This window comes from Capsella rubella, unplaced genomic scaffold (genome assembly GCF_000375325.1).
Source record: "Capsella rubella cultivar Monte Gargano unplaced genomic scaffold, Caprub1_0 scaffold_7, whole genome shotgun sequence".
Taxonomy (NCBI): Eukaryota; Viridiplantae; Streptophyta; class Magnoliopsida; order Brassicales; family Brassicaceae; genus Capsella; species Capsella rubella.
Genome location: NW_006238917.1, coordinates 15,150,018 through 15,176,254, shown reverse-complemented (window position 1 = coordinate 15,176,254; position 26,237 = coordinate 15,150,018). Strand labels below are relative to the sequence as shown.

Here is a 26,237-nt window from a genome sequence, read left to right as displayed (position 1 = left end):
GAATATCTTTGGTCTCATCACCGCCTTCTCCGCTCAAAATACCACCCTGAACAGCAGCACCATAAGCAACAGCCTCGTCGGGGTTCACACCCTTGTTTGGCTCTTTACCTTCAAAGAAGTCCTTCAATAGTTGCTGAACCTTTGGGATCCTGGTGCTTCCACCAACAAGGACAATCTCATCGATCTGGCTCTTCTGTAGACCAGCATCGTCCATGGCCTTCTTCACAGGTCCCATGGTCTTCCTGAACAAGTCATTGTTCAGCTCCTCGAAACGAGCTCTGGTGAGTGGCTCAGAGAAATCAACACCATCAAAGAGTGACTCAATCTCAACACGAACTTGGTGCTGGCTACTAAGAGCTCTCTTTGCCCTCTCACATTCCCTTCGGAGCTTACCAAGAGCCTTGTTGTCCTTGCTGATGTCCTTTTGGTGCTTCTTCTTGATCAACTTGATAAAGTACTCCATGATCCTGTGGTCAAAGTCCTCACCTGCGCAGATCATAACAACAAAAGGTTAGCACCAACGTAACACTGAAGCAAACACTCCTCTGTTATTGAACAAAAAGTGATTGAAAACGATTCATTCGTGGGTACAAGTATATTACCTCCCAAGTGAGTGTCACCATTTGTTGAGAGAACCTCGAACACTCCGTTATCAATGGTCAATACACTGACATCAAAAGTACCACCACCAAGATCAAAGACAAGGATGTTCTTCTCACCACCCTTTTTATCCAGACCATAGGCAATAGCAGCAGCAGTAGGTTCGTTGATGATTCTAGCAACATTAAGCCCAGCAATAACACCAGCATCCTTGGTAGCCTGCCTTTGGGCATCGTTGAAGTAAGCTGCGCATAGTCAACACCAAATAAACAATCAATCCCAAATCCAGATAAATATGTCTCCACCACATATAACAAAGCCGAATTAACAACAAGGCTAACCTGGAACGGTGACAACAGCGTCCTTGATTTTCTTTCCAAGGTAAGCTTCGGCTGTCTCCTTCATCTTAGTCAGAATCATAGCACTGATCTCCTCAGGACTGAAAACCTTAGTCTCACCATCCTTGATCTTGACTTGAATGTATGGCTTACCATCCTTGTTCACAATCTGGTAAGGTACAAGTTTCCTGTCCTTTTGAACCTCCTTGTCCTCAAATCTGCCAGATACAAAAAGAAAGAAATAAATCAACATCTCTGCAAGGTGAAACAAACAGAAACCACGCAAGAGAAAGAGAATATGTGTTTACTTTCGCCCGATCAATCTCTTGACGTCGAAGATAGTCCTCTCAGGGTTAACAGCCGCTTGATTCTTAGCAGCCTCACCAATGAGCCTCTCAGAGTCAGTAAAACCAACCCAGGAAGGAGTAATACGGTTTCCTTGGTCGTTGGCAATAATTTCAACGTGACCATTCTTGTAAACACCAACACAAGAGTAAGTTGTACCAAGATCAATCCCTATAACTGATCCCAGCTTCGTGGCCTCTTCTTTGGCAGTGGAAAACGCAAATAAACATCCTGAAACGTAAAAAAAGAAAGTCCAATCGCTCAATACACAATTTCAAAATCAAAATCAAAACTGTAATCTCTAGTTGTCTACCAATCCCAATTTCACAAACCACAACCTAATCTCGTCACCACATTATCCATGAAATTAATCTCTAAAGAAACATTTTTAACTATCTACGTAAACGAGATCTAAGATCGTAAAATTGCAATTCAACATTGTAAAACAAACACAATCAAATCCAGGAACAAGCTATACTAATACGCGACCAAGGAACAATGCAGAGGAGATTTGTATGATTTACACAGACTAGAGAGATCCAAATTGAAGAAGAATATCACTTAGAAGATGAGAGAGCACTCACCGAAGAAGATGATCGCCAGCACAACAGTGCCGTTTGCTCCGAACGAGCGAGCCATATCGAAAACTATTGCGTTTCGATCTCTCTCTGTCTCTCGCTCTCTTTGTTTCGATCGTATAAACTTAGTTTTGAACAGAGCTTCCTTTATTCTATTGTTCAAGCTTCGAAGAAGAAGCTGGGATGCTTAAATAGGTCCAGAAGTGCCCGAAGGTGATGGTGAAGTAGTCTCTTTCTATGGAAGACGAAGAAATAATAACTATGTCATCGGAGATTACGTGGACCAATCACATTACGACGATCTATACTGTCAGCCAATCAGATCTGGTTTTGTGTTGGAGTAATCGTGACCGTCGGTTGTTACTTCGTTTCTTCTTCTTAATTCTAGATAATGGGCCTCTTCTTTTATATTTTACTGGGCCAATTGCGCCTCTTTTGTTTATCAACGATTGAGGGATAACCAAATTGCATTATTGAAATTTATTTTCACTCAATTTATTAACTTCTCATAGTACTATTTATTTTTGGATGTAGGTTGCCATAAAAATCTCAGAGCTGCTTCTAGCCTTCTAACATAAAAAGAAAGAACAAGAACAAAAAAAAAAAGAAATTGGTAAAATTGGTTGATGATAAAAATTAATTTCATTAAAAAAAAAAAAGAGAAATTATTGGTAAAATTTGTAGATGGCAAAATTAAATTCATTAAAAAAGAAGAGAGAAATTATTGAAAGAATTTGTAGATAATAAAAAGAAGAATTGATTTTACTCGCTAGAGTATAAAAATTTAAACCTATTAGAAGAATGTGAAGGAAAAGTAAAGTCACATTTTAGTGTGCTTTCTATGGAATTGCAACCCAAACTCAGACAACATCTCCTTACCCAAAAAAATAAAACTCAAGACAACATTGGCTACCAAAGCATCTACAAGAAACAGAACCAACGATGACGATTGCTGCTATTTAGATGAAATTGATGAACTGAACAAAAAGTAGAATAATGAGAGTGTTACATGGGAGATTGCTCTTGTGAGTTAATTAAGAGCTTATGGATAGAAAAACTAAACAACTACATAGTCTTGTTCTCATGCTAATAATGTAATGAAAATGTCAGTACCAAAAGAAGCAACATCATTAAGTTAACAACAATGACATAGATAAGCAAAATAAAAATCAAAAGAAGCTTACAAAAGAGACTTAGACATCATTTAATCCCATACAAGACCTAATAACAAACATATTCTCTACTTCCGATATACAAAGCTCCATCTCCAACACTTCACCGCGCAATAACCTGTTAGGAACAAACATGCAATCATCATCTTGAGGGGTTTGGGAACTAACTCGAAGAACCCTCTTCATCTCCAGCGATTTGTGACTACAACAGATGCGTCCATTAGAAGAGTAGGAGATTCGATATGAGAACTTCCCCACTTCTGGAGCCAATGGTGCAATACAGTTTACAGCCACATAAACACCACTTGGCTCTCTAAAACATTGCACCGCAAACATTAATATCCTTCTTAATATCGTAATAACAAAAACCTTATCGTTTATGGGCATCCGCACAGTTCTCGGCATACCAAAAATGAAAAGACAACCCTCTTTTAGCTGGTGGTGTGTTATATAATGGCCCAACAGATCATCCAATGAGCCAGTGTAACTGCATTCGTTGACTATTTCAGGGCAAGAACATATAGCGAATCTGCAATATTTCTTCTCATGGTCTGAGTCACCTCCATAAGGAACACTCTTGGTGCAACCTAAATGTGCGTTGGGGCATGGGACATTGAATGATCTGAGAACACTCTCCATTGCTTTGCAACGTTTGTTACCAATGGGTAAAGCACATATAGGACACTTTCTTTTGAGTTTGGGCCAGCAAACATGGCAAGCTACGTGTCCCATATCACACTGAATAATTCAAAACAGAGGAGTTGCTATCAAATTCATACATAGAATAGAAGAAACCTATTAACTAAAAGAAAGAATTCTCTACTTGTAAAACTAACTCAAAACTGTTTCCGTCAAAACATTTATAGTAATAAGACAAATAAAAAAGAGAGACCAAACACATATGAAATATTAACGATCTATCAAATTACAAAAAGAGTACAAAAGAAATGTTAAGCCAACTTTTTAAAATTGAAATTATCTTTCGACTATATATATCAAACTTGCCATCAATCTAAATGAAAAAAATCGAAAAAAAAACTAAAAGTTAAGATGTTAAACAAAACCCAAAGTAAGCCACAAAACCCAAAGTAAGCCACAAAACCCAAAGTAAGCCTACAATATCAAGATTCTCAGCTTAACACAACTAAGGCTGACTAGCTAGAATGACCACACATAGGAAACTATATAGGGTCACTATTATGTGGATACAGAATGCAATAATAAAAAGAAAGAGAAAGTAACCTGAAAGACAGGAATAGCGAGTGGCTCGTAGCAAATGGGACAATTAAGAACATCAAGATCTATGAACACTTCTTGTTGTTTCCTCCTTAGCTGTTGAACTGAGGAATACTCCATGTCGATCAAAGAGATGGTAAGTTTAGGTTACTAACTACTACACATATAAAAAGGAGAGGTGGTTATGCCCTAAAAAAAGATCTTCTTCACTTGTTGTTGTTTAATCTTCCATTTGAGATGCTTCATATTCTCTCACATCATCATTTATCACTCTTGTCAACTCTTCGTCTTCTCTTTGTTCTCCTCGTGAAGTCCGAGAACTTAATTACTAGTTTTCATGGGCCAATTATCGTGGACTTATTGGGCTGCTTAGCCAGTTAAAGCCTTTTAGGCTGTTGGAACGGTGATGACATCTAATTTAATTGCAGCATTATTCAAACTCCTAACAAGTAAGGCTAAAGAAAGAAAACAATAGACTCAGATTAGTAGTGGTCACTGAAGATCATAGTTAAATACAGCAATTGGTTTTGACTCTTTTAAGTCAAAGATAAAGAGAGTGTAGTGTAGAACTAAAAGTGAACATAGTTTTTTGTATGTTTTATGTGAAATTGCAATCAAATAATCAGAAAAAGCACCAATATTGGAACAATGAGCATTACTCTCTTATTTCACATTAAATTTGTACAAAATCTTGTGATTATCAAAATACAAAGGGAAGAGATTTAGTTTTTGGACTTGCTCATACTCATCAATGCCTTGAGCATCAGAATCTTCTTCCCTTTTCGCGATGAAGATTGCTTTATCTCCACTATCTCTGTACTTCTCGACAAAGATATCGCTCTTTGTGGTTCCGGTAAGGGCTTTATTATAATCCACACACAAGATAGCAAGAAAGAGTAATTAACTAAACAAAGATCTTGATAATTGAAGTAGAGTAATCTTTGTAAGTGCTATTTATCTATACATACCGGTTTCTTTGGTTGACTTGGGGAGCTTGAACGTTTCAGTAGAGATCCTGAACGTAAGAGAGGGAATCTCATAGGAGAGTTTGTTCTTTTACCTGCAAGATTCACACTCACTTACTTGTCTGAGATTAATCTAACAAAAGCCAAGTAAAGAAGTGTCATTAGTTTAGTTAATATGTAGTACTTGGGGTTTTGTTGCTGATGTTGTTATGTACGATGGGTGCAAAAGAGAAGCTTCCTGACTTGTTAGCTTTCCTGCATTTTACAAATCATTCTCAGTACAAACAACAAAACCAGTATCCAAGAAGAAGAACATTAAGAAGATAAGAATATTCAAGATTCTACCTTGGAGTGTTATTTGGGAGGTTTTCTAGTATTGTTGATCGAACAGCTTTAGAACAGATCAGTAGAAACATTCAGATATCTTATAAACATAAACGAATCAAACAATTTGGATATAAAGTAACGGATTTAGATACCACTCTTGAACCGGTGTGAGTCATCTCCTGCAGAGAAACTTGTTCCTCTTCCTTGTTCTGTGAGACAAAAAAGTTTGATCAGAGGTAGGGCGAATAATGATCAAACGGGTCAATTGTGTAGGGGGAAGAGGTAATACGAGGGAAGAAGTAACGCTTATGATGGCGAGGATATTGGAATAGAAGCAAATGCTGATGAGTCCCACTCTTCCCCATGTATTCTCTGCATAGTCTCATCCTCTACATACAACACACACACACACAAAATGTGAGACAGTTTCAAGATTCAAGATTGATGATTCAAGATTCGAGTTTGAGTGTTTACTTGTTCAAGAGAAGATAAACGAAGATGAGTGGTGGAGAAATGGGTTGAGTTGTCAGAGAGGAAAGAGTTGAATTTGTCAGAAACAGAACCAAGATGATCGACTGTGTTCACTACTGCCTTTGCTGCATACTCTTTCAACGTCTCTATGACTCTGCCATCATTATTCATCATTCATCAAATTCAAGAACACATGGACTTGTAAAAAAATACTCTCGTTACTATCAAGAAAGACAAGACAAAATTACGTTTCTTTGTGTTCTTCTTTGCCATAAGATGTTTCGAAATACTCAGCAGCTGAGTACAACTGTTTCCGCAAATTCTTCAAATCCTTAAGAACACCAAAAGAACAACAGAACAGAAGATGAATCTTGAATGAAGACAAAAAAAAAAAAAAAAAAACAGAATCCTATTGATCAATCAATCTAATGTTTGAATTGAGAAAGAGAGAGGCAGAGAGAAGGAGCACACAAACCTTGAGAGTTTCTGAGAATTGAAGAGTTTGCTTCATGAAGAGCTCGTCATTATTGGAAGATTGGTGAAGAACTATAGCTAAAGATGTAGAGTTCGCCATTAATGAGATGAGCTATAGGGAGAGAGAGAAGGAGAAGATAATGGAGTAAGTAAGAAAGATCCAAGTGGAGACACTATACACACTCTTTACCACATTCCATACGTTCTTTACAAGTTAATATTTTGTTTTTATATGTTTAGTAACTAATAAAATCAAATTAACTTCATTAAAGGATGGAAAAGAATATATTAAATTAATTATCAGGAGAGTTAAAATAATTTTAAAAAGCAGTCGACAAATCAAAACATAATGACCCGGAGAAATGCATATAAATTTAGGCCACACACTTTTCAATTACTAAAATGATATTTATGAAATTAATTAAACATAAATGATTGGATCAATTATAAATACACAAGTCAAAAAAAGAAGAAGATTTGTAGTTGGAAAATTAATGGAGCAAAAAGAAGAATTATTCAACAATTTGTTAATTAAAGAGAAAACAACTTCTCAACAATTTTGATACTCTTGTCCCTTTCTTGAAATTGTATAAACAAAAGAAAATATCAAAATTGAATCTAAAGAAAATAAATACACATAAGTGGGACACAAGAATCAAAATTCAATCACGGACTCATTCAATGGAGTTGCCTTTATGAGCCTATAAATCATTCATGTGACCATAACATAACACATATATCAGTTGCATTATAACCAGACGACAAAAACACCCCTCGGATCATTTCAATGTAACGAACAGAGCCAAAACTGTCCCATGAATCATCAAATCAATTGGTTGGGGAATAATAATTACTTATGAGTGGATAAGTGGTGTAGGTCATACATGATAAACAAAGTTTATGACCCTCTAAGAAAGATTTAAGAGTAGGGGATTACACGATAAGCTCGAGATCTCTGGCATAGTTGAGGGTTTGGTTGATGAGTTGCAGAGACGGTATCTCCTTGCACGGTGCGGTTTCTTTGGCTTTTTGGAACACAACTATACCATCTTTTACTGCCCACTCTCCGGGTGCTCTTCGTTAACATATGTTAACAGTTCTTGATCAAAAGAGAAGAGTAACAACATCTTACGACCCTCACTGATTGAGAGATGATCGTACGCATTCTCTCTGCATCCAGCTATTTCGTATCTACAATGAGATTTAAAGTCATGGCAATGAGCTAAATAAGAGAAAGTGTCATAAATGAATGCCTATGCATTTTATTTATTAACTCTTACCTTATGGTTTTTGCCAAGAGATCCATGAAATAGACGCAAGTGTCATCAGGTGCGGTCTGTCTAGCACTCAACATACAGTTATAGGCACCTTCCATGAAAGATTGCTCGAGCTCCACACTCCACAGCATGGTTGATGCAAAGGATTCTCCAAGGTTGCAGACGAAAAAAATTCCAGTTCCGTGTGGAATTTAGCAATCCTGTTCTGAACAAGCAGTCGCAGTAGGTTCAGACCAAAGGATTAGATTCTCTTGCTGAGAGGGCGGAAGACAGCTCCTGGTACAGGAACAAAAGAAACACACTTGACTTGAGCAAAAGCATTTGCATCCAATGATATAAGATAATGATGATAGTCACAAGATCATTAGTCACCTAGCATCAACATAATACGGTTTCAACTGGAAGAAATCTCTCTCGAACGCGTCCTGATCCTCAGTTTTTACTCTTAGAACAACAGCATACTCAATAAATATCCCCTGAGAGTAGAGCCAGTTCCCAAAACTTCAGTAATTCAATAAAGATAGTAAAATCTCTCATCAGCAATGTCCTATCCTATGACCATTCTAACCAAAATTGACTCAATGAAGAAGATAAGGTTACTAGCAATTGTCAATTCCTGAGTTGCATTAGGAGTATTCTCAAACAAAGGTGGTAGACTTGTGAACTTTGTTAGAAGAATCTGAGTACAGAATGAATATACCAAAAACAACACTAAATCAAAAACTATATCACAAAACCAGAAGCTGAGCATAATGTAGCACTGAAAGAAGTTTTGTTTTTTGTGACATTGCTATATCGACGGTATAAAGGAGACAATACCTTAAGCTGAGACAAGCAATTGGTACACAATTCGAAATATTTTCTTACAAAAGCAGTTTTAAACCTCTCGAACTGCTGAGAAACCTCCGTTAGCTGCGGATCCATCTCTCTATCTATGAATTTCTCTGTGGCACTGGCTTGAAGAAGAAGAAGAAGAAGAAGACGAAGAACAAGAACAAACAATGTCACCTTTTTGGGCCGTAATTGGGCCTGTTTAATCTCAAATATAATAAGTGGTAATAAAGCCCAATAGAAGCTTCCCGGGTTTTTCGTTAATACGTGTTATGGTTAAAACGAGAGTCGTGAACTTGATGCTGACACACTTTCACTCTCCCGCTCTCTCGTCAACGCGTTTTTGGTGTTTGGTCCACAATCCTTAGCCTCTAAGACAAATCAAACCCTATTTTGATTATTTTCAAATAATAATAAATAAATAAAAATAATTGTCACTATTGACAGAAAAAAAAACTCCTCTCTCTAAAAGTCTGCCACGTCAAAATCTCCAATAGTTCTTCTAGACCGCGTCTTCTTCGCTACCTGCCGCCGCTTGTAATCGATCTTAAGCAATTAAAAAAAAATAAAAACATCCGACGAAAAAGTACATTAATTAAAATTAGTTTTGGGATAATACATATTTTTTGGGGTGTACTTTAAATATTTTTTCTTCTCTTAATAACTTAACTTTTTACTAATCCACTTTGTCATATTCACACGCAACCTTGAAAAAGCCGAACCAAAAAAAAAAGAATATCCCAATAAATAATGGTATGTGACTTTCGTGGAAATTTCTACTGGATGACACAGTTGCTCCAATTAAAAGCTTACAACTTTTTTCTTCGTTCTTCTTTCTTTTATAAATTTTCTCACCCATTTTTCACCAATTCTCTCTACTTAAAAAAACCAACCCCCTAAATCTCCCAAATCCTTCACCCACGCGTAAAGCTTTCATCTTTGGATAAATTCCAGATCGCAAAATCAGATTTTTTTTTTAGTTTGTTTCAGATCAATCAGAGGAGATGGAGAATAACAACAACAATCAGCAATCTTTTTGGCAGTTCAGCGACCAGCTGAGAGTTCAGACACCAAATCTAGCGAACCTGTCGCTTAATGACTCGATCTGGAGCACCAACTCTGTCTTCAAAGAGCGTCGTAACTTGGACATCGCGGCCTCTGCCGACAAGAACATCAACCAGATCGACTATCATCTGAACCAGAATCAGAAGAAGACTAGTTCCGACAACATCAATTCCAACTGGAACTGGAAGTCTTCTGGTCCAAACAACAACGACAACATGGGTGGTTTGGGCTTCGGACCCGTCGGATCAAAATCCACTTTTGATTTGAAGAACCCAACCGACAAATTCAACTCCCCTTTCAACGACACCTGGAAATTCAACTCAGTCAACGCCAACGTTAACGGTTACACACCGTCAGGCGCCGTTAATGGAGATTTCAACAAAGGGGTTTACACGTCGATGAACAAGTATGGGTATAACGTGAATCTAAAGCAAGGTGGGAAGAACAAAGGAGTCGATGAAGATCATCATCAGGTTCAGAAAGGTGGGAAGAAGAACAGAAAGAATCATCAGAACAGTAGCCAGAGGAACGAAGACGACAAGAATAGTGGTTTGGACAAGAGGTTCAAGACGCTTCCTCCAGCAGAGGCTTTGCCAAGAAACGAAACCATTGGTGGTTACATCTTTGTCTGCAACAACGACACCATGGAAGAGAATCTCAAACGCCAGCTTTTCGGTATTCACTCTGTCCTCACATCTCTCTGTTTCTGTTTCGATTGATTTTGGTTTTGACATTTTTTGGGGTTGAAATTGTTTAGGATTGCCACCAAGATACAGGGACTCGGTGAGAGCGATAACTCCAGGACTTCCTCTGTTTCTTTACAACTATTCCACTCACCAACTTCATGGAATCTACGAGGTTTTTTTTCTTTGCACAATCTTTCGTTTTATTTTTATAAACTCGTCAGAATTAGCTACTTAGATAGAATGAATGGTTTTTAAAAATAATTCAGGCAGCTAGCTTCGGAGGAACAAACATTGAGTTGAATGCTTTTGAAGACAAGAAATGTCCAGGCGAATCTCGATTCCCTGCTCAGGTACTATACTACTGCTACGATTCATTCTATAAGCTCTTGTCTACACATGTTTTAGGGAGCGGTTCTAACAAATTTTGGGGTTTGTTTTTGTAATAATAAAAGGTTAGGGCCATAACGAGGAAAGTGTGTTTACCACTGGAAGAAGATTCTTTCCGACCCATTTTGCATCACTACGACGGTCCTAAGTTCCGGCTTGAACTCAGTGTCCCTGAGGTACTTATTTTTCAGTTCATAACTCAAAATCTAACGCTTTTTGCAACTTCCTTGTATTTTTCATTCATTCAAAGTCTTTATGTTTTGGCAGGTCCTTGCTCTATTGGACATTTTCGAAGACCAAAACCCTTGAAATTGGGATACCAATGAAGAACACGAAATAGTGCTTTGTTAACACGAAAGAGAGATATACCCGATTATATATATATAAGTATAAGGAGGAGTATTAATAATTGTCTGAAGAAATGGTATCGTATTACTAGTTTTACGGTTTCTTTTAAAGTGTTTTCCCAGAATGTATGGGAAATCAGAAGATATGTTCTATTTTTGCGTGGGCTGGATGAAGAATACATTTCCACTTTTGTTTTTTTGTGTAAATTATAAATAAAAATAACATTGTGTACAACTCAAAACAGCGAGAAATGAGATGAACTCTATCCATTTGTGTTTTTTTTTTTGTTTTTATGTTTATCTGTTATTGCTCTCTTCTTCTAACACCTTATTCTATCTTGAGCTTCATTTATACTATTCGGAATTATAAATGAGAGAGCGTGTGTGAGAAAGAACTAAACTGGTGAGACTGTGAGAGACTTCATCATCTTAGTTTGCATTTCTTCTTAGGGGTTTGTTTCGAGGAGGGTGAGTGATCCTCGGTTATGATAACATTTTCATTGTTTCATAGCGGAACTTGTAGTGATCCTCAAAACATTGCATATGTTTTGGTATATGTATGCAGTATGCATGATCTTAAACTAGGGTTTGAATCATTCAACATGTTGTTAGATGGTCGGATTAAAAGACAGCCTTCTAGTCAAACGACCGATCATGGCCTTGTTGTTTTTTGGATTAGTAGACTAGTCACTATTTCTCTCAATAACTGAAGCAAACACATGATCTGATTGTGGAACAAATTAGATATATTACGGTATGATCTGTATTCTTAACAACAACACTTGAATATCAATTTCTCTATTTCCCGCCTATCCAGACACTGCTGTACTAAGCTCAGTTATGTCCTACAAGTTTGAACTAAGATTTCTGGAAAATAAAAATTATCACACCAAAGCTCCACATAATCAATCACAAGCATATCGGTCCATGGACAAAAGAAAAAGAGGCCGAAGAAACAATGAGATGTTACATAAAATGATACTGCAAGGTATATAATCAGGAATATCATCTTATAAAAAAACTATTCTCTGCTCCAGAGTCTAAGCCACACCGACCAGAACCGAGCAAAATTATTCTCTGCGAAATGCCAGTTTCACTTGGACCGCCTCCTGTGTACACGAAAGAAATACATAAGTATTTAGCATGGAATAAACAAATTAAGGCCTAACTCTTTAGACTATGTATGTACTAAGTAAAACCTTTTCCGTGATTTCTTTTTTGAATTGTTGTTGCAGATTTCAGTTAAAATATCCTCAGTGTCTATAGTACCATCTACACTCGTTTCCAACAAGTTACAACTATCCAAAAGGCTGAGTTGATTAACAACACTTGGGGCAAGACAAGTATCATCTTCTACCCTCTTTCTTACATACTCCATTAGCACAAGCCCTGCGAAATATCATACTTGTGTCATAAGATCAACGATGAAAAAGCTTCACAAGAATACCTATTCACAATGTTTAATAGATAACAACATATTACAAGTCTCGGAAGTTAGAAGAGAACCTAGAGCTCGGAGCAACTTAAGATCAAATTTGTCAGCTAATTCTTGGTGACCACTAATTATGGCGCGTTGAATGGCTAGTTTTTTTAAGCTGATGAGCATATCCTGAAAAAAAAAAAAACATTGATCAATATGTTTACTTGACTGAAGAAAGAAGGTAAAATTGATCAAAGTAATTACCAATTCAGATTCTGAGAGAGAGCAAAACCAAGTGAGATCATCCGTCCTATTATTCTTCAAGATTTGGTTTAGTTCCTCCATCCTAACTAGAAGAGCATATATGTTTCCAAGATTCACAAAGATATTAGTATTGTAAAACATTCACTGCACAGATAGAAACAAGAGATACCCTCCTGTCTAATCCTAATATATGCCAACATACTTACTAAACTAATGGGAAAAGTTAAAACCTTAGCTAACCAAGAGAGGTAAGCATTAACTAAAACCAAACCATACATAAAATCAATCGAAGTCACTCACCTTACACGAATCAAACAGACTCAAATGATTAAAAAGGCCTATCCTCGTCCTCGTGAACAAGTGGACTCGTCGGTAGATAGTTGCAGAGGGGAGACAAGAGCGATGTAAACGATAAACCCTGTTTAGAATTATTACACAAGAAGGGAAGATGAAGAGATACTCTTGGAACGCCGTCGTTTCAAATAATATATGCTGACGTGGATTAGAAACAACGTTTGGTTTCCCTTGACTTTACAACTTAAAGTATGACATTCGCGGCAGAAACCTATTAAACCGGACCGACAATTTCGGTTTCCGGTTTCAAATCAGTGGAAGAGTTGTAAACCGATATCATCTCTTCTCTATTACGCCTGTGTAATCATATCATATATGTGCTTAAAAATTACAATATGGATGCTTTACTAGTTTCAGATTGATCAAGATTCGAAATAACAAGTCACAGTTTAGTTTTAACTTAGAAAAGTTTGTGGCATTAATCATTGAAATCATCATATAGTTAAACTGTATCCAATTTCGGATTGACAAAAACAAAAAAAGATAAGCCTCTTTGAAAATATCTAAATACTCGACTCTATCTTCTCGGGAAGCATCGCAATCTTCTTGCCGACCACCTTTATTGTTTCTTCGAGGAAACTTTCAACAACTTCTTTCACGATGACCTTGTAAGGATCTTGGGAGAGATCAAGATCCAATTCAACTGAAGCTTCATCTCGTGCCTTGATCTCTGTCATCTTGTACAAGTTCGACTTTTTCAAGATTTTCTTCACCGTCTTCTCTATTTTCCTCTGCAGATCCTTATCGATCTCTACTTCTTCTCTCCCTACTTCTTCCTCCATTGATTGATGATGTCGAGAGACGCCGACACAAAGAAACGAAAGGGTTTTGGCTTGTGTTTCGACTAAAGGGTTTTGTTTTATTTTGTCGGAGTACCCCGAGAGAGTATGAGATAATAATCTTCTTAACGTTGTTCTTAACTACTGGGCCATAGGTTTACAAATGGGCCGATAATATATCTAGGCCCAATGAATGTACTGTTACAAATTCCAAGATTGAGCTATATGTGTATCACTTGGTAGAAGAGCTTTTCGGCTTTTTATTGCTGCAAAACAAACAAAGAGAGAAGAACATGATCATTATTAACGTGTAAGGGTTTAGGAGTTAGAGAACGCATTTGAATGCAGATGCTAAAACGTGGTTTTCGTTGTTCTGCAATTCTTGATTCTTTGCTTGTTGATTTGTATGTCAGTATGTGTATATTCACACATTAAACATACCTCAGGGGTGAATCAGCGATGTCTATGGAAGTGGAGGATTTAGAGTCACCACGACCAAATGCAACCTCGTCCATGCTCTGTCCTATGCGGCGGTATCTACCTCCAGACTCCACAAACGCGGGACAAGGCCTGTAAGCCTTAATAGGCCACCAACCGAATCCAGGAACAGTTGCAATGCCACCTTGAATCCGTCCATCACCGTTACATCCACTCTCTTTCTCCTCTTTCCCACACCCTCTGCAACCACTGCTTCATACCACCTCTAAGTTAGTCTAGAGAGACTCAGAATATGCAATCTCTCAAACTCGACACAGATAGATATATTCATCTTTCACTAAGCAACACAACACAAAGCAATTACATGCTCTGCAACCACTTTTACCACATTCATTCATGAGGTTATCATGGTAGAGACTAAGAGATTCATTACAATATGCAGTTTCACCAAAATTAAAGATTCATCCTTTCAATTAAACAACAGAACATAATACTCAAATCTTTAACATGCTTGCTAACTCTAAAATCCTTAAAAAAATTCAAACGAAATTGGATTAACTGGGAAAGGTTTAATTTTTGGCAGAAGGGTACCTGAAAGTGAGGTCGCCGTCGTCGTTTTCACCATCAGTTTCTACGACGGAGGCCGGCGAAGAAGCTAGAGAGAACAGTTGTGGATTTGATGAGTTGTTGAGGTTGAGACTGCTAGAGCTCGGCCATGGCCTTGATTTGTGACAACCATTGTTGAAGACAAAACATCGCGGCAGAGATATTGATGAAATAGAATTCGCCATCTCTCTTTCCTCTGTGTGCTAAAGAGAGCAGAGAGAGAGAGAGAGAGTCTCGCCGAGAAGAAGAAGATGATAATGGCCACAAACGCGAAAAAAAAAAACTAAGTATACACATTACTGTAATCCCAATAGATAATATTATTATATTTCCCCTCTTTTTTTCTTTCTTTTCTTTCTTATGTTAATTTAGACAAGTAAAGATAATAGCTAAAAGATAACGCTGTCCCATTTATATCATTTAAGCTATGCATGTTTTTTTTACTTATAATTTTTTTTTTTTTCGTTTAAAACTTTAAATTTCATTTCTCATCTCAACAAAGAAAAAAAAAATGAAAGATTTAACCAATAATTAAAGGAATCAAGATAGCTAGGTAGCATTCTCCACACTCCAAATAGAATTTTTTAACTAAGAGGAGGCTTAACTAATATAATAATACCAATGTTGGCTTTGTAAAATAGCAAAGCTAATGTCACCAAGAAGGGGAAGTAATTAGTCAGCTCGCAAATTGAGTATCTCCTTTGCTGTTCTTAACCTGAAGTATGGCATGTGTTTCTGCAAAAGATAGAATCAAAGACGAATTTAAAGAACTGAGAAAAAGGAAAAGAAAAACATATTTTACAGTATCAGTCTTCTCTTGATTTACCTGGCTAAATTGTAGACTCAGTCCTCTACTGTAAAAATCAATGTATTTAAGCATAAACATGCCACAGTCGAACCTGGGAATTATTACAAAAGACTAGTGTCTGTTAGCAGATCTCTGAACTGCCATAACATAGTGGTTGCTAATAATGTAATGAAGATGATATTCCAAACAAGTGATCAAAATAACATAAGCAAAATGGGAATTACATACCAATTCTGTTGCTGAGGAAGTTCTTTAACGTATTCCATGTCCCATGAAGTAATGTCCATTTTATATCCATTCTTGTCTTTTACTTCATCTACCAAGTACTTTGCCTGAAACAATACATAAAGCCGGGTTCCATAAATCATAGCATTGCATCTCCAAAATACAAATGGACAGAGTTTTAATCATCAAAAAAGTTATACCAGAGCATTCAAAATTGTAGGATGAGGAACAGCTGCATTCAATGAATCAAGATACATGAACTTGCGTTCCTTATTGTTAATCACTGCCAGGGACCAATGTACACGGTTGTGGATTGGAACAAATATCTGCACAGGGTTCATCATCAATCAAATTGGATTTTCATATTACAGCTTACAAAAAAAAAAAAAAGTAAAGGAAAAAACTTCACCATGTCACAGTCAATAAGATCATATCCTAGCCTTTTCTGGCTAGTCCATCTCCTGACAGCTTCATAATTGTAGCCGGAGCCCCTTACGAGCTGAACAAATGCAATTAGAGGGGGAAAATACATAGGCTGTGAGACACATTGATAAACATAGTCATAGAGACCTTAATGTGGTTTGTAAAAGCATGAGAACTAAAACAGAAAGCAAACCTTAACGTAAAAGAAGGTGTTGAAGAAGTGACACTTGACGAAGGAGTACTTTTGGGGATAGCTAGTTTCTCTCTCTTTCAGCAACTCGAGATAGAGATTAATGACCTATATATAAAACAAAGAAGAGCATCATAGTATGATACAACAATAGTGATGCAAAAACATAAAAGGAGTAATTGAAAACAATAATAAACAGATGAGATTTATGAGGAACAAATGAAGGAAGAAGTACTACCTCGTCGTTAAGCAATTGAGTCGGCATAAGGCATTGTAAAGCTTCTCCACAGATTTCAATTCTGGACTTGTTATGAGAAACCATTATCTTCATTCTAAAGATAGCAACTGTGGTTAAATTCTCAAATAAGACAGTCACAATCACATGATATGGTCTGAAAATAAAGAAAGAAATACCTATTCGTCTCAGAGAAGGCAGTCTTGACTTGAGCTACTTCCTCCTCTTTGAGAGGTAAGAAAGGTTCAGGAGAAAACTTGACACAAAATCAATAGAAGAGCGCTTACTTAATAATACAGAACTGCTAACAAAGATTGAAAGTAACAAGAAAAATAGAATTTTGAATCACCTCCTCAACAAGCTTCTTCAAGAAAAGAGAGTTTTTTTTAATACCTACCCCATCAGTGGAAGAAAGTTCATGAATCCTACCATCATCATCTTCAACAAGTTGAGCTTGTGAATCATTGTGATGATTGCTACAGTCATCATCATCTTCAACAAGTTGAGCTTGTGAATCATTGTGATGATTGCTACAGTGATCAAGGCTAGGATGATGTCTTGCTGCTTTCTTTTTCAGTAAGACGGAAGCACGAACCCACAATTTGAATCTAAGAAACCCTCTGCTACAGGTGTGAAATTCTTGTCTAAGGCTCAATGTTGTTGTGGTATTAGAAACTGGTTTGCCCGAGATTGTGCGTTTCTTTTTCAAATCGGAGGAGTGTCGGAGCGAGATCCGGCGATTCCGATTCCGATTGCGAGAGCCATGGTTGAGTACAACAGCCATGACAGAGAGAGAGAGAGAGAGAGAGAGAGAGAGAGAGAGAGAGAGAGTTCAGATTCAGTTCGTTTCTTCCGCAAGTGACTTTGGTAGAGACAAGAAACTAATGGAGAAGATGAAGCGGGAGAGACATTTTTAAGACAAAGGACAAGAGTGAAAACATTTTAGGGTTTAACCTTTAAGTCTCTTTAACTTCACACCCCACTCGAGCCGACCCATTTTACATCAATTGGTCAGTTTGAGAGATCCAACCGAACTTAACCAATACGAAATTTCATCAATTTGAAATCTGAACCAACATTTTTTTAATCCGAACTGCGGTTGTAGTTAAGACTTAAAGAGTGGTTTATAACTTACGACCTAAAGACTGAAATATCTCTTGGAAATCGTTAAACAAGTGGTTCAGTGAGTTACGATACGATAGTGTACTCTCTTACAATCTCCCAAAAAAAAGAAAATAATCCTTACTATTTGGTTCAGCATTCACCAACGTCTTTAGCCTTCTCCTAAACTCAAAAAAGGAACCAAACCAAACTTAATCGATGTAAGAAACCAGTTAACAATCCTAATCAAATCATATTGACGAACGATTTAGCTCGGTTCGGTTTTCACCATTTCAGACCTTTCCTTTTTCTTTTTACCACTCTTGGACTTTTTTGTTCAGTTTTTGGCTCTGCTGATATCGGACAACTTCCAGGAGGAAACAATCTTGGCACTTGGGAAGCTTCAGGCCAATCAGAGACACGCGGAAGCGGACTGAAATTAGCTGCCTACACTGCAAGAGAACTTTCTGTACTGTAAAATTCATCAACATACTGCGAATGATCAATTTTCAGCCACCTGCAAACCGCTAACATGTGTGAACATGGATACTTGTAACATTGCCATGCCCCACAAGTGCATAACCGAGCGCTGCGATCAACAACAAGTCTTGGTTTTTCATCTCCAATCACATGCGTGACCTGAAACTTCTCCCCGGTACCGTCTAATGGCAATACATCATGCGCTCTGGATTGTACTCCAAGTACTTCAAGATATCCCATAATAAATTTTGGAAATAAGTCTTTTCTGTTCAGTGATTCCATAAGTCCACCACGTGCAGATTTGAAACACTCTGCCAGGTGATCAAAGATTAGCAAGATGCAGGTTGTGATTGGAAGATCATCTGCGTTGTTTATGAAACCATATGTCCTATAGATTAAGTTTGTCGTCCTGACTCCGTATCTCATCCCGCCATCATCATAAACCAGAGTCCATTGATGCCGAGGTATTTCGTCTAGCCATTTCCGAGCATCTGGATTCATATGTTCGATTGTCAATAAGAAGGATTCAACAACTGCTACGGATTTCGTGGATCCAGCCTTGGAAACATACTCTGCCATGAGATTGCTACCGAACACATCATAAAATTTTAAGCACAGATGCTTAAGACAAAATCGGTGTTGCGCCCACTGACACTCAGGCTCCTTAACAACTGCAACTATGTCAGGATCAAGACTTGTTATCAGACAAAGGCCATCCCTTTGAGTTACTTTCTTTCTGATGCATGCAAAGAACCAACGCCAAATATCAGCTGAGAGACTTTCTTTGGTAATAATCGCAAAGGCAAGTGGAAAGATCCTACATTCAGCATCACGTCCTGCCGCAACCAATAGCTTCCCAGGGTAGCTACCGCTCAAGTCTACTGTATCCACGATAATGAGAGGTCTGCAGTGAGGAAACCCTTTAATTGACTGTTGAAACGCCCAAAACACAGAACGAAAGGATGCGTCTTTGGGATCAGGATGAGGATCATATTGCCATTCCAAGAGCATCTTGTTAGAGGAGCAAAGGGCAGCCATTAACTTGGGCAATAAACTAAAACTCTTGTCCAAATCTCCCAAGATTGCAATAGCCGCTTTCTTTTTAGCATCCCACATAATAGAATGCGAGACTGTGTAGCCTAAATTTATTTTTATCCAATCGTTCAGCTTTGCAATTGAAAGTGAGGGGTGAGCCTTTATTAGACATTCTATCTCACCTGCCAAAAAATCTGACCCCACATCTGCTTGCTGACAAGTATGTGGACCTTCATATTCTGTTATCATGAAGCCTTTGCTCTTGGTTTCAGCTACCTTGAGAACCCACCTGCAGCCTCTACTGCATTGCAACGTACATGAGCACTTTTTCTTGCATCGAAAAGTAGATAAAAACTCGTCAGCTTGGTACTCCCTTTGCCTTCTATCAGAGTACAGCTTCACTGCTTTAACCAGCTCATCTTTATCTCCAAAAATCATCCCAACATGCAACTCACGTTCATCTAGCCATCCCGTAGACAAAATCAACTTCGTCGCGTAAAAATCGCTGATGTCTTTTATTGGATTTGGCTTTTTCATATATGAATCCTTCTCTGCAGCCTCATTTCCACCACCATTTCCACACCTTCCATCATCCATACCTTTCTCAAATATAACCAACCCGTTATTAGTGTCCTGTCGTGTGCTTCTTTGTGTAATGTCTCTCATACTCGCATTTCCATGTGCATCAATGTTAGCATCCTCTTGTCGAAAACGCTTTCGGGTTGCAAGATTTGCCAATAGCGAGCCAACAGACACAACCGGTTTGATCTCTAAATACAACTCCAGACTGTTGATAAATGGATAGTACCTTGGAACCTCAAGCATCATCTCCAAACTACAATCATCCACAATGGGCAAACGCACATACTTGACCATCAGTTGTTGAGCGATGGAAGGGTACTTACCAATCAGACCAATCTGAAACTTGCCCTTTGCAAAACCAGTAATTCGATGCAGATCATCCAACAATTCGGCAAGTTTAATTTTGCTATCAACTCTGAGCCCTCTTGGACTTGACCCTTGATAGGATGGACCATCATGATCATCTTTTATACATCCATTCCAATAGCATAACACTGGAATCTTTCTTGTATCCATGAGCAGCACAAAGCCAAGCCTTCAAATAAAAAGCAACCTATTAAGTATGGGTTTTAATGGGGAATTTCCAAAGCAAGCCATGTTCACAATTATGAGAAACCCTTCAGAAGGTAACAACAGTAGCAGCAACAGTAAGCTTGTTACGAGGGAAGGTGATTCAATAATAAACCCAGCAAGAGTATAAACTCTAAAAGTTGACTCTTTTTTAATTTATTTTATGGGATGTAACATACAATATGAAGTGTGAGGAGAAATATTTACTTAGGTTAGGAAAAAAGCTTACCTGAAGAGAGCCTTTCTGTAGTTTAACCCCAAGTAGAAAATTCTTCAACAGCCGGCTTCGGTGATTTCCCGACGAAGAGAACGACTCTCAAATGGATTTAGTTTATTACAGTAACCTAAAAGCTCCTTCTTTATGGTAAAAACTTCTACAGAAAGAAAGAAAGAAAGAAAAAAAAAAAAAAAAAAAAAAAACTCAATTAATTGCAATTGTTTCCTTTCTCGTGACTTTTGGTTACTTTTAATTTGGGACATTATCTAATGTATTAAGGCCCAAGGCCGATACTTAGTTCATTAGAAATTCCTTTTAAGCAGATACTCAATTATGCGCACCAGTTGGAACCAAAATTCCTGGCAAAGAAAAAGTTACCAGACTAAATTATGATCTACATAGCAAACAAGGCTGATATGTAAAGCTCAAGAGTATCTTCATCGGGTGATGGACAAAAAGAACAGAGTGGCCAAACAAACAATGTGAATGTTATATAAAGAACTACATAACATATCGGGTGATGGACAAAAGACAAAGAGGCAGGGCAAACAATGTGACGTTATAAAGCGATACTGCATGTATCGAGAAGATCATCTTATAAAAATTACAGAACCTAATTTTCTGTTCCGGGTCTGAGCCACCCCGACCAGAACCAAGTAAAACAGACGGTATATGATGCTGTATTCACTTGGACCAAGTGACAGCGTCAATCTCTGATTGGGCAGCTCGGTACAACTCCAGCCGCTTAGAGATGGCAGTGCGACTCTCCATGATTGCTGGATCTTCGTTCAATAGCGACGAGAGCCTCTTCATCTGTTCGAATACACCAGCTTTGTTCACTCATCGTTTACACGGAAACAGTTCTTTATGTTAAGACAAATGGGAAGAAAGAACTTACATCCATGGTACCGAGCTCGGCAAAGAAATGGTCAAGGAGGCTGCGCTTGGCTTCTCGGACTTGGCAGTAGACAATGGACTTGGGGATTGAATTCCGCAGGCCAGCACAGACCATGTTCACGTAAGACAAAACATTGGATCCTGTTGCCAGATGTGAAAGGTGAGAGATAATAGGAATAAATACCACACCATATAATTATATATTTATATGGTTTAACCTTACCGATTCGTCTGAGATAGGAATCGTTGTAGCGGTCAAAAATGGAGTGTGTGGGGTTACCACCCTTCTCAACATCCTGGGGAAGTTTCCTGAAGAAATCAACAGTGAGGTAACTGCACTCCATGTCAACCAGCTGCAGTGTTGCTTTCTTACTTCCTTCCCGCATTTTATCCAGCGACTCTATAGCTGCGTTTGTAACCTCCACTCTCAGGGCTGGGTATTGCTTCAGTTCCTGCACATGTTCAAACAGTCTATAACATTTTACAAAAGTACCAAGTTGTTGGAGATATATAGTTACAAAAACTAAAAAAGAACGTACCACAGTCTCATTCACAGACTTGTGAACCAGATCCTTTAAGATGGCATGAACCTAATATTTAAACCATAGGAAAATAAACCAAACATGAGAGACGCTTATCATTTTTTATGATTAGGTGTTTGATGCATTTTGTTTAGAGATGAAAGTAAAGAGTTCATACATTCAAGATAGGTTTAAATTTTATTAGGTGTTTGGTGCATTTTGTTTAGAGATTAAAGTAAAGAGATCATACGGTATCAACAGATGCTTCAGCAGGGCCTCTAATGGAGACAATAGAAGACTCAATGAGGCGACGATAACCTTGTTCAGGAGCAATCAAGTGAGGCTGGTAACCATCAGCCTCAGTGACCAGCTTTCGGATGTTGTCCATCGCTAGTTGTTTGTCAAACTGGAGCCTCTTCAGAGCCGCAGGAAGCTGGTTATCAAACACGTTATACACCTTTTCACCACCAGCACGCCTGTGTAATCAACCATAGGCTCATAATTACAATATTGTCTGGTAGTTTCAGTTTGGTCAAGATTCAAAATAAAAACTCCAACACTGTTACAACTCATGGTTTGATCTTAAACATTTGTGGCATTAATCAATTTGAAGCAAAAAAAGAGTAAAAACATACACTCCATCAAGATGTTCCTTGAATATTTGATCAAAAAGCCGACATATCTCCATTATTGAGTACAATTTCCCCTGTACCAAAACAGTGAGTGAATCATAATACCTAATAATCCAATCAAAGACAAAAGAATACACTATCTTACCCCTGCATCAGCTGCAATAGGCTTTCCAAGGCGACTTAGTTCAGTTTCCAACTGTAATACTGTTTTGTTAATAAGAGATTGAATGGTTGGAATTCTCGACTTGATCACATGTTCAAGATGCTGTGCAACAAGAAAAAATGTTGCAGTTAGTCTCAGTACTGATGGTTGTATACAGAGTGCCACAAACTTCCTAAATTCCTAGTAGGTTCTTGTAATAATTACATATATTTTGTAGCTGTCTCAAGAAAATTAGCACCAAGTGTTCTGAAAACACTTACCCTGAAACTCCTATTTACCAGTCCTACCAAATTTCAGAATGCCAACTTACTTATTATAAAGACCATGGTGAAGAAAACTAAACCTATCATTGTGTAAGCATTTACCTTGGACAGCATCTTTGCCAAATGCTCGGAACCCATTTTATGAGCAAGGTGCCTATACTCGGTAGTATTGGAAAAGTATTCCCTCTCTCTTCTCCGAGCCGCAATCATGTCGACGTTCTTGTTAATATCTGCTTGGGAACGGTTGACAACACCAACCCATGGATACTTAAGTTTAAAAGATCTCCCTTCCAAAATCTGAAACATAAGATATCATTGAGTAAGTAACAGGGCAAACAATAAACATTAATGAGGAAACGTTGGTATTATATTATTACACAAATTAATGTTTGGTAGCTCCAACATCAACGCATTGTATTCACAGTAATTCTAGCTTATAGTACAGCTATTCAATAAACTGGGAATTCAACTTACTTCCACTGCATCAGTCCCCTTGTCCATAAGATCAATCTTTGTCAAGACACCAAAAGTTCTCTCACCTGCGAAGATCACAAAGAGTATAAGAGACATAGGCTGACAGCATAATGTGTTGGGTCGCTATGGTGGAAAAATGACTGATTTGTAAAAGGCTCACCCGATGGATCAACCTCACGGGAAATTTTAATTGCATCTGAGGTAGCAAGATCTTGGTTTGCAGGTGAAATTGCCAAAATGATGCAATTGGGCTACAGGGAAATTTGATTTACAAAAAACAAAATAATGTCAACTCATTTGCTCTATGGAAACAAAAAAAAATATAGGAATTACTTATATATAACCAAACCTAATTTATACTGGTTATAGCTGTTAATAAAATATGAAAGGTTATGGGATTTCCATTTACCTTTTCAATGTAGCCCCGAACCATGTTTTCAATGTCCTTCACTATACTTTCAGATTGTCCATCTGCATCAACCAAAAGAAATTTGTCGTGTCATGCTAAGCTATGTAATGGTAGAGAATAAAGTCTATTGACTCATGCTCCACCGTTAAAGAAATAGACCTAAACTTCTGTTGCAGCACAGAGTTCAGTTAATGTAACTTACCAACAGCAACTTTTGTAAGCCCTGGAAGATCTATCAGTGTCAAGTTGACAACTACAGACAAAGAAAAGAGAAAACAAAATTAGAGCATGATATGTCATGAAGAAAAAAAGCAAATACAGTTAGAAATGGATTTTGAGTGGTCCTAACCATTGGGAGAGTATATGCTAAGGTGAATGGGAACACTAGAAATAGCCTTGCTGCGTCCAGTCTCTCTGTCAGTCTCATCTTGGATCTCCTTCCTCACAGCAGCTACAGAAGTGATTAAAACAAGCAATAATCAATAAGATATGAAATATGCAATATAGGAGAAGATGAGACTTGGACTGCAAATGAGACAAACGGAAACCCACCAAAATCAGTAAATCTTTTCCTCGGGAGGTGAAGAAACTCTGCATACTCCCGGGTTCCATCATCAATCTTTTGCAACTGTAAGACAAGGGGCCTTCGAGTAACAATGCCTACAAACAGTTTCCATAATGCATATTTTCATTAAAAAATTTCAAATTATAACTATGCAAGTAGTGTTAACAGTGTGATTACCAGATCCACGAGGTAAAAAATCCTTTCCGACGATGCTCTCCAGGACTGAAGACTTCCCTGAGCTCTGTCAAAACAACAAGGATACAACATAAACTTAAGGCCGCATAGGGTTATCAAAGTGCACGTACTAAAAATAGAATTAATAACAAATCAACGGAATCGTATAGAAACCCCACTCCACAACAATCGTAGCTTAAATGATTAAGACCAACTAGTGACAAGAATGTCGAAGTCAAAGCCAAGTCCACATTCTTCAATACCAATTGCTGGCAAAGCTACTACATAGTACAAGCTATTCAACTCTAATTCCTCACGATCGGGTGTTGAGAGGTGAAAACGACGAAGTTTAGGGCAAATTAATCTCGAATTCCCCAGCTCAACATTTCAATTTGGAAACGCAAAAAAAAAACGAACGAATCGCGAGATAGATCTTCAAGCATATAACGGTAGGCGGAGGAGATCGAGATGCAAACCTGACCACCAACGACGGCAATCGCAGGCAAGGACTCCCAAAGAGTAGGTAGAGCACCGGAGTCTCCATGGTCTCCGAGAGCTGTGCAAGCTCTCTGTATCTTGTTAACCAGAGAGATCAGATTCTCCATCGTACTCTACTCCTCGTTTCCCCAATATCAAAGCGATGAAACCCAAAATACAGTAGCAGCTAGAGCAGATCGGCGAGATCTGATACCTCCGACGGAAAAATATACTCCGACAAGTACAGATCTGCGATGCCGACGCGACGGTGAGAATTCGAACCAGAGAGAGAGAGAGAGAGAGAGAGAGAGATGAGGTTTTGAATTTGAATCGATGAAAGAATTCGCAAAAGTGTGTTTGTTGTTTTTTAAGCCTTGGGAAAAGTAAAAGGGAAGAAAGCAGTTTATATAACAAGCAACAAGAGCAGGGTTTTTTCCATTTATCTTCATTTTATTTTCCTAAAACAAACGGCATGGTGTTTATAAAGATACTTGCAAAACGACAGGATGTTTTTAGGATTTCTTGGGGTTAAAAAGTTATAGTATTGTTGTCAAACAAAAAGCTTTTTGGTGTACTAATAACCAAGTCGATTCTTATAAAGATGTGAAGTTTATATATCTGTTAATCTAAACAAAATTTTGTATATTCGAATAGTGGATAGTTAAAGCAAATAAAAAGATTAGTATCACTTGGTACTTGGTAGAGTTAAAAGTGATTTTATGTGGACCATGAACATCCTCGTTACTCCTCCTAGCCAACGGTCCATACGATTGGGGGATTCAAAATAAATTAAGAGACGTTAAAGGATTATGATTGTTTATTCAAAAGAAAGGCAA

The 26,237-nt window shown here is 37.8% G+C and overlaps 11 protein-coding genes across 14 annotated transcripts in view; 1 reads left to right on the top strand and 10 right to left on the bottom strand.

The window, feature by feature from the left end:
* LOC17880748 (mediator of RNA polymerase II transcription subunit 37f) overlaps positions 1–2,048 on the bottom strand; it is a 3,078-nt gene extending 1,030 nt beyond the window's left edge. Inside the window, exons 1-5 of the mRNA XM_006286270.2 lie at positions 1,868–2,048; positions 1,247–1,514; positions 942–1,156; positions 603–845; positions 2–486 (exon numbers count right to left, since the gene is read on the bottom strand). Of these exons, the coding sequence (XP_006286332.2) occupies positions 2–486; positions 603–845; positions 942–1,156; positions 1,247–1,514; positions 1,868–1,922 (1,266 nt within the window). The 5' untranslated portion in view covers positions 1,923–2,048. The remainder of the gene's footprint in view (position 1; positions 487–602; positions 846–941; positions 1,157–1,246; positions 1,515–1,867) is intronic.
* Positions 2,049–2,910: 862 nt separating this feature from the next.
* LOC17878756 (E3 ubiquitin-protein ligase SINA-like 7) lies at positions 2,911–4,558 on the bottom strand. The gene is made up of 2 exons (XM_006284234.2): positions 4,276–4,558; positions 2,911–3,771 (listed from the first exon to the last, which is right to left on the bottom strand). The coding sequence occupies exons 1-2, from the start codon at positions 4,387–4,389 to the stop codon at positions 3,055–3,057; spliced, it is 831 nt and encodes a 276-aa protein (XP_006284296.1). The 5' UTR covers positions 4,390–4,558; the 3' UTR covers positions 2,911–3,054.
* A 330-nt stretch (positions 4,559–4,888) lies between these two features.
* On the bottom strand, positions 4,889–6,670 carry LOC17878694 (protein ABIL4). The gene is made up of 9 exons (XM_023778690.1): positions 6,508–6,670; positions 6,281–6,363; positions 6,036–6,186; positions 5,851–5,950; positions 5,714–5,770; positions 5,580–5,625; positions 5,419–5,489; positions 5,238–5,329; positions 4,889–5,129 (listed from the first exon to the last, which is right to left on the bottom strand). Exons 1-9 carry the CDS (start codon positions 6,604–6,606, stop codon positions 4,992–4,994), a joined length of 837 nt encoding a protein of 278 aa, XP_023634458.1. The 5' UTR covers positions 6,607–6,670; the 3' UTR covers positions 4,889–4,991.
* A 399-nt stretch (positions 6,671–7,069) lies between these two features.
* Positions 7,070–8,967, bottom strand: LOC111829512 (26S proteasome non-ATPase regulatory subunit 8 homolog A). Its single transcript, XM_023778691.1, is given in 8 exon segments — positions 7,070–7,571; positions 7,574–7,697; positions 7,787–7,923; positions 7,926–8,018; positions 8,020–8,059; positions 8,156–8,259; positions 8,603–8,735; positions 8,882–8,967. Coding segments are annotated over 7 exon segments (735 nt in total). The 5' UTR covers positions 8,708–8,735; positions 8,882–8,967; the 3' UTR covers positions 7,070–7,439.
* Positions 8,968–9,418: 451 nt separating this feature from the next.
* On the top strand, positions 9,419–11,379 carry LOC17879854 (B2 protein). Its single transcript, XM_006283940.2, has 5 exons — positions 9,419–10,354; positions 10,437–10,537; positions 10,632–10,715; positions 10,818–10,928; positions 11,020–11,379. Exons 1-5 carry the CDS (start codon positions 9,619–9,621, stop codon positions 11,059–11,061), a joined length of 1,074 nt encoding a protein of 357 aa, XP_006284002.1. The 5' UTR covers positions 9,419–9,618; the 3' UTR covers positions 11,062–11,379.
* Positions 11,380–11,900: 521 nt separating this feature from the next.
* Positions 11,901–13,187, bottom strand: LOC17877564. Of its 2 annotated transcripts, none has more exons than XM_023779212.1 (5): positions 13,084–13,187; positions 12,784–12,869; positions 12,606–12,708; positions 12,299–12,488; positions 11,901–12,208 (listed from the first exon to the last, which is right to left on the bottom strand). In XM_023779212.1, the coding sequence occupies exons 2-5, from the start codon at positions 12,862–12,864 to the stop codon at positions 12,193–12,195; spliced, it is 390 nt and encodes a 129-aa protein (XP_023634980.1). In that variant the 5' UTR covers positions 12,865–12,869; positions 13,084–13,187; the 3' UTR covers positions 11,901–12,192. The 2 variants fall into 2 exon arrangements, with proteins under 2 accessions (XP_023634980.1, XP_006284757.1); XM_006284695.2 differs by having other exon boundaries at positions 12,784–12,865.
* Positions 13,188–13,523: 336 nt separating this feature from the next.
* Positions 13,524–13,940, bottom strand: LOC17877906 (mediator-associated protein 3). Its single transcript, XM_006284906.2, has one exon. It carries the CDS (start codon positions 13,917–13,919, stop codon positions 13,641–13,643), a length of 279 nt encoding a protein of 92 aa, XP_006284968.1. The 5' UTR covers positions 13,920–13,940; the 3' UTR covers positions 13,524–13,640.
* Positions 13,941–14,030: 90 nt separating this feature from the next.
* Positions 14,031–15,246, bottom strand: LOC17879047. Its single transcript, XM_006285451.2, has 3 exons — positions 14,946–15,246; positions 14,358–14,603; positions 14,031–14,182 (listed from the first exon to the last, which is right to left on the bottom strand). The coding sequence occupies exons 1-3, from the start codon at positions 15,143–15,145 to the stop codon at positions 14,149–14,151; spliced, it is 480 nt and encodes a 159-aa protein (XP_006285513.1). The 5' UTR covers positions 15,146–15,246; the 3' UTR covers positions 14,031–14,148.
* A 67-nt stretch (positions 15,247–15,313) lies between these two features.
* Positions 15,314–17,805, bottom strand: LOC17877743 (putative ubiquitin-like-specific protease 1B). Of its 3 annotated transcripts, XM_023779374.1 has the most exons (10): positions 17,334–17,805; positions 17,191–17,279; positions 17,021–17,097; positions 16,845–16,938; positions 16,610–16,714; positions 16,403–16,492; positions 16,194–16,319; positions 15,997–16,100; positions 15,787–15,859; positions 15,314–15,695 (listed from the first exon to the last, which is right to left on the bottom strand). In XM_023779374.1, exons 1-10 carry the CDS (start codon positions 17,623–17,625, stop codon positions 15,633–15,635), a joined length of 1,113 nt encoding a protein of 370 aa, XP_023635142.1. In that variant the 5' UTR covers positions 17,626–17,805; the 3' UTR covers positions 15,314–15,632. The 3 variants fall into 3 exon arrangements, with proteins under 3 accessions (XP_023635142.1, XP_006283898.1, XP_006283897.1); XM_006283836.2 differs by having other exon boundaries at positions 17,191–17,805; XM_006283835.2 differs by having other exon boundaries at positions 17,239–17,805.
* A 584-nt stretch (positions 17,806–18,389) lies between these two features.
* On the bottom strand, positions 18,390–20,054 carry LOC17879315. The gene is made up of 2 exons (XM_023778562.1): positions 19,640–20,054; positions 18,390–19,561 (listed from the first exon to the last, which is right to left on the bottom strand). The coding sequence occupies exons 1-2, from the start codon at positions 20,052–20,054 to the stop codon at positions 18,390–18,392; spliced, it is 1,587 nt and encodes a 528-aa protein (XP_023634330.1).
* Positions 20,055–21,238: 1,184 nt separating this feature from the next.
* Positions 21,239–25,769, bottom strand: LOC17880321 (dynamin-related protein 1A). Its single transcript, XM_006283297.2, has 16 exons — positions 25,401–25,769; positions 24,928–24,991; positions 24,738–24,845; positions 24,535–24,636; positions 24,388–24,438; positions 24,186–24,247; positions 23,937–24,027; positions 23,777–23,841; positions 23,405–23,599; positions 23,022–23,141; positions 22,880–22,950; positions 22,495–22,720; positions 22,263–22,313; positions 21,947–22,175; positions 21,725–21,864; positions 21,239–21,639 (listed from the first exon to the last, which is right to left on the bottom strand). Exons 1-16 carry the CDS (start codon positions 25,527–25,529, stop codon positions 21,511–21,513), a joined length of 1,833 nt encoding a protein of 610 aa, XP_006283359.1. The 5' UTR covers positions 25,530–25,769; the 3' UTR covers positions 21,239–21,510.
* Positions 25,770–26,237: the final 468 nt, after the last annotated feature.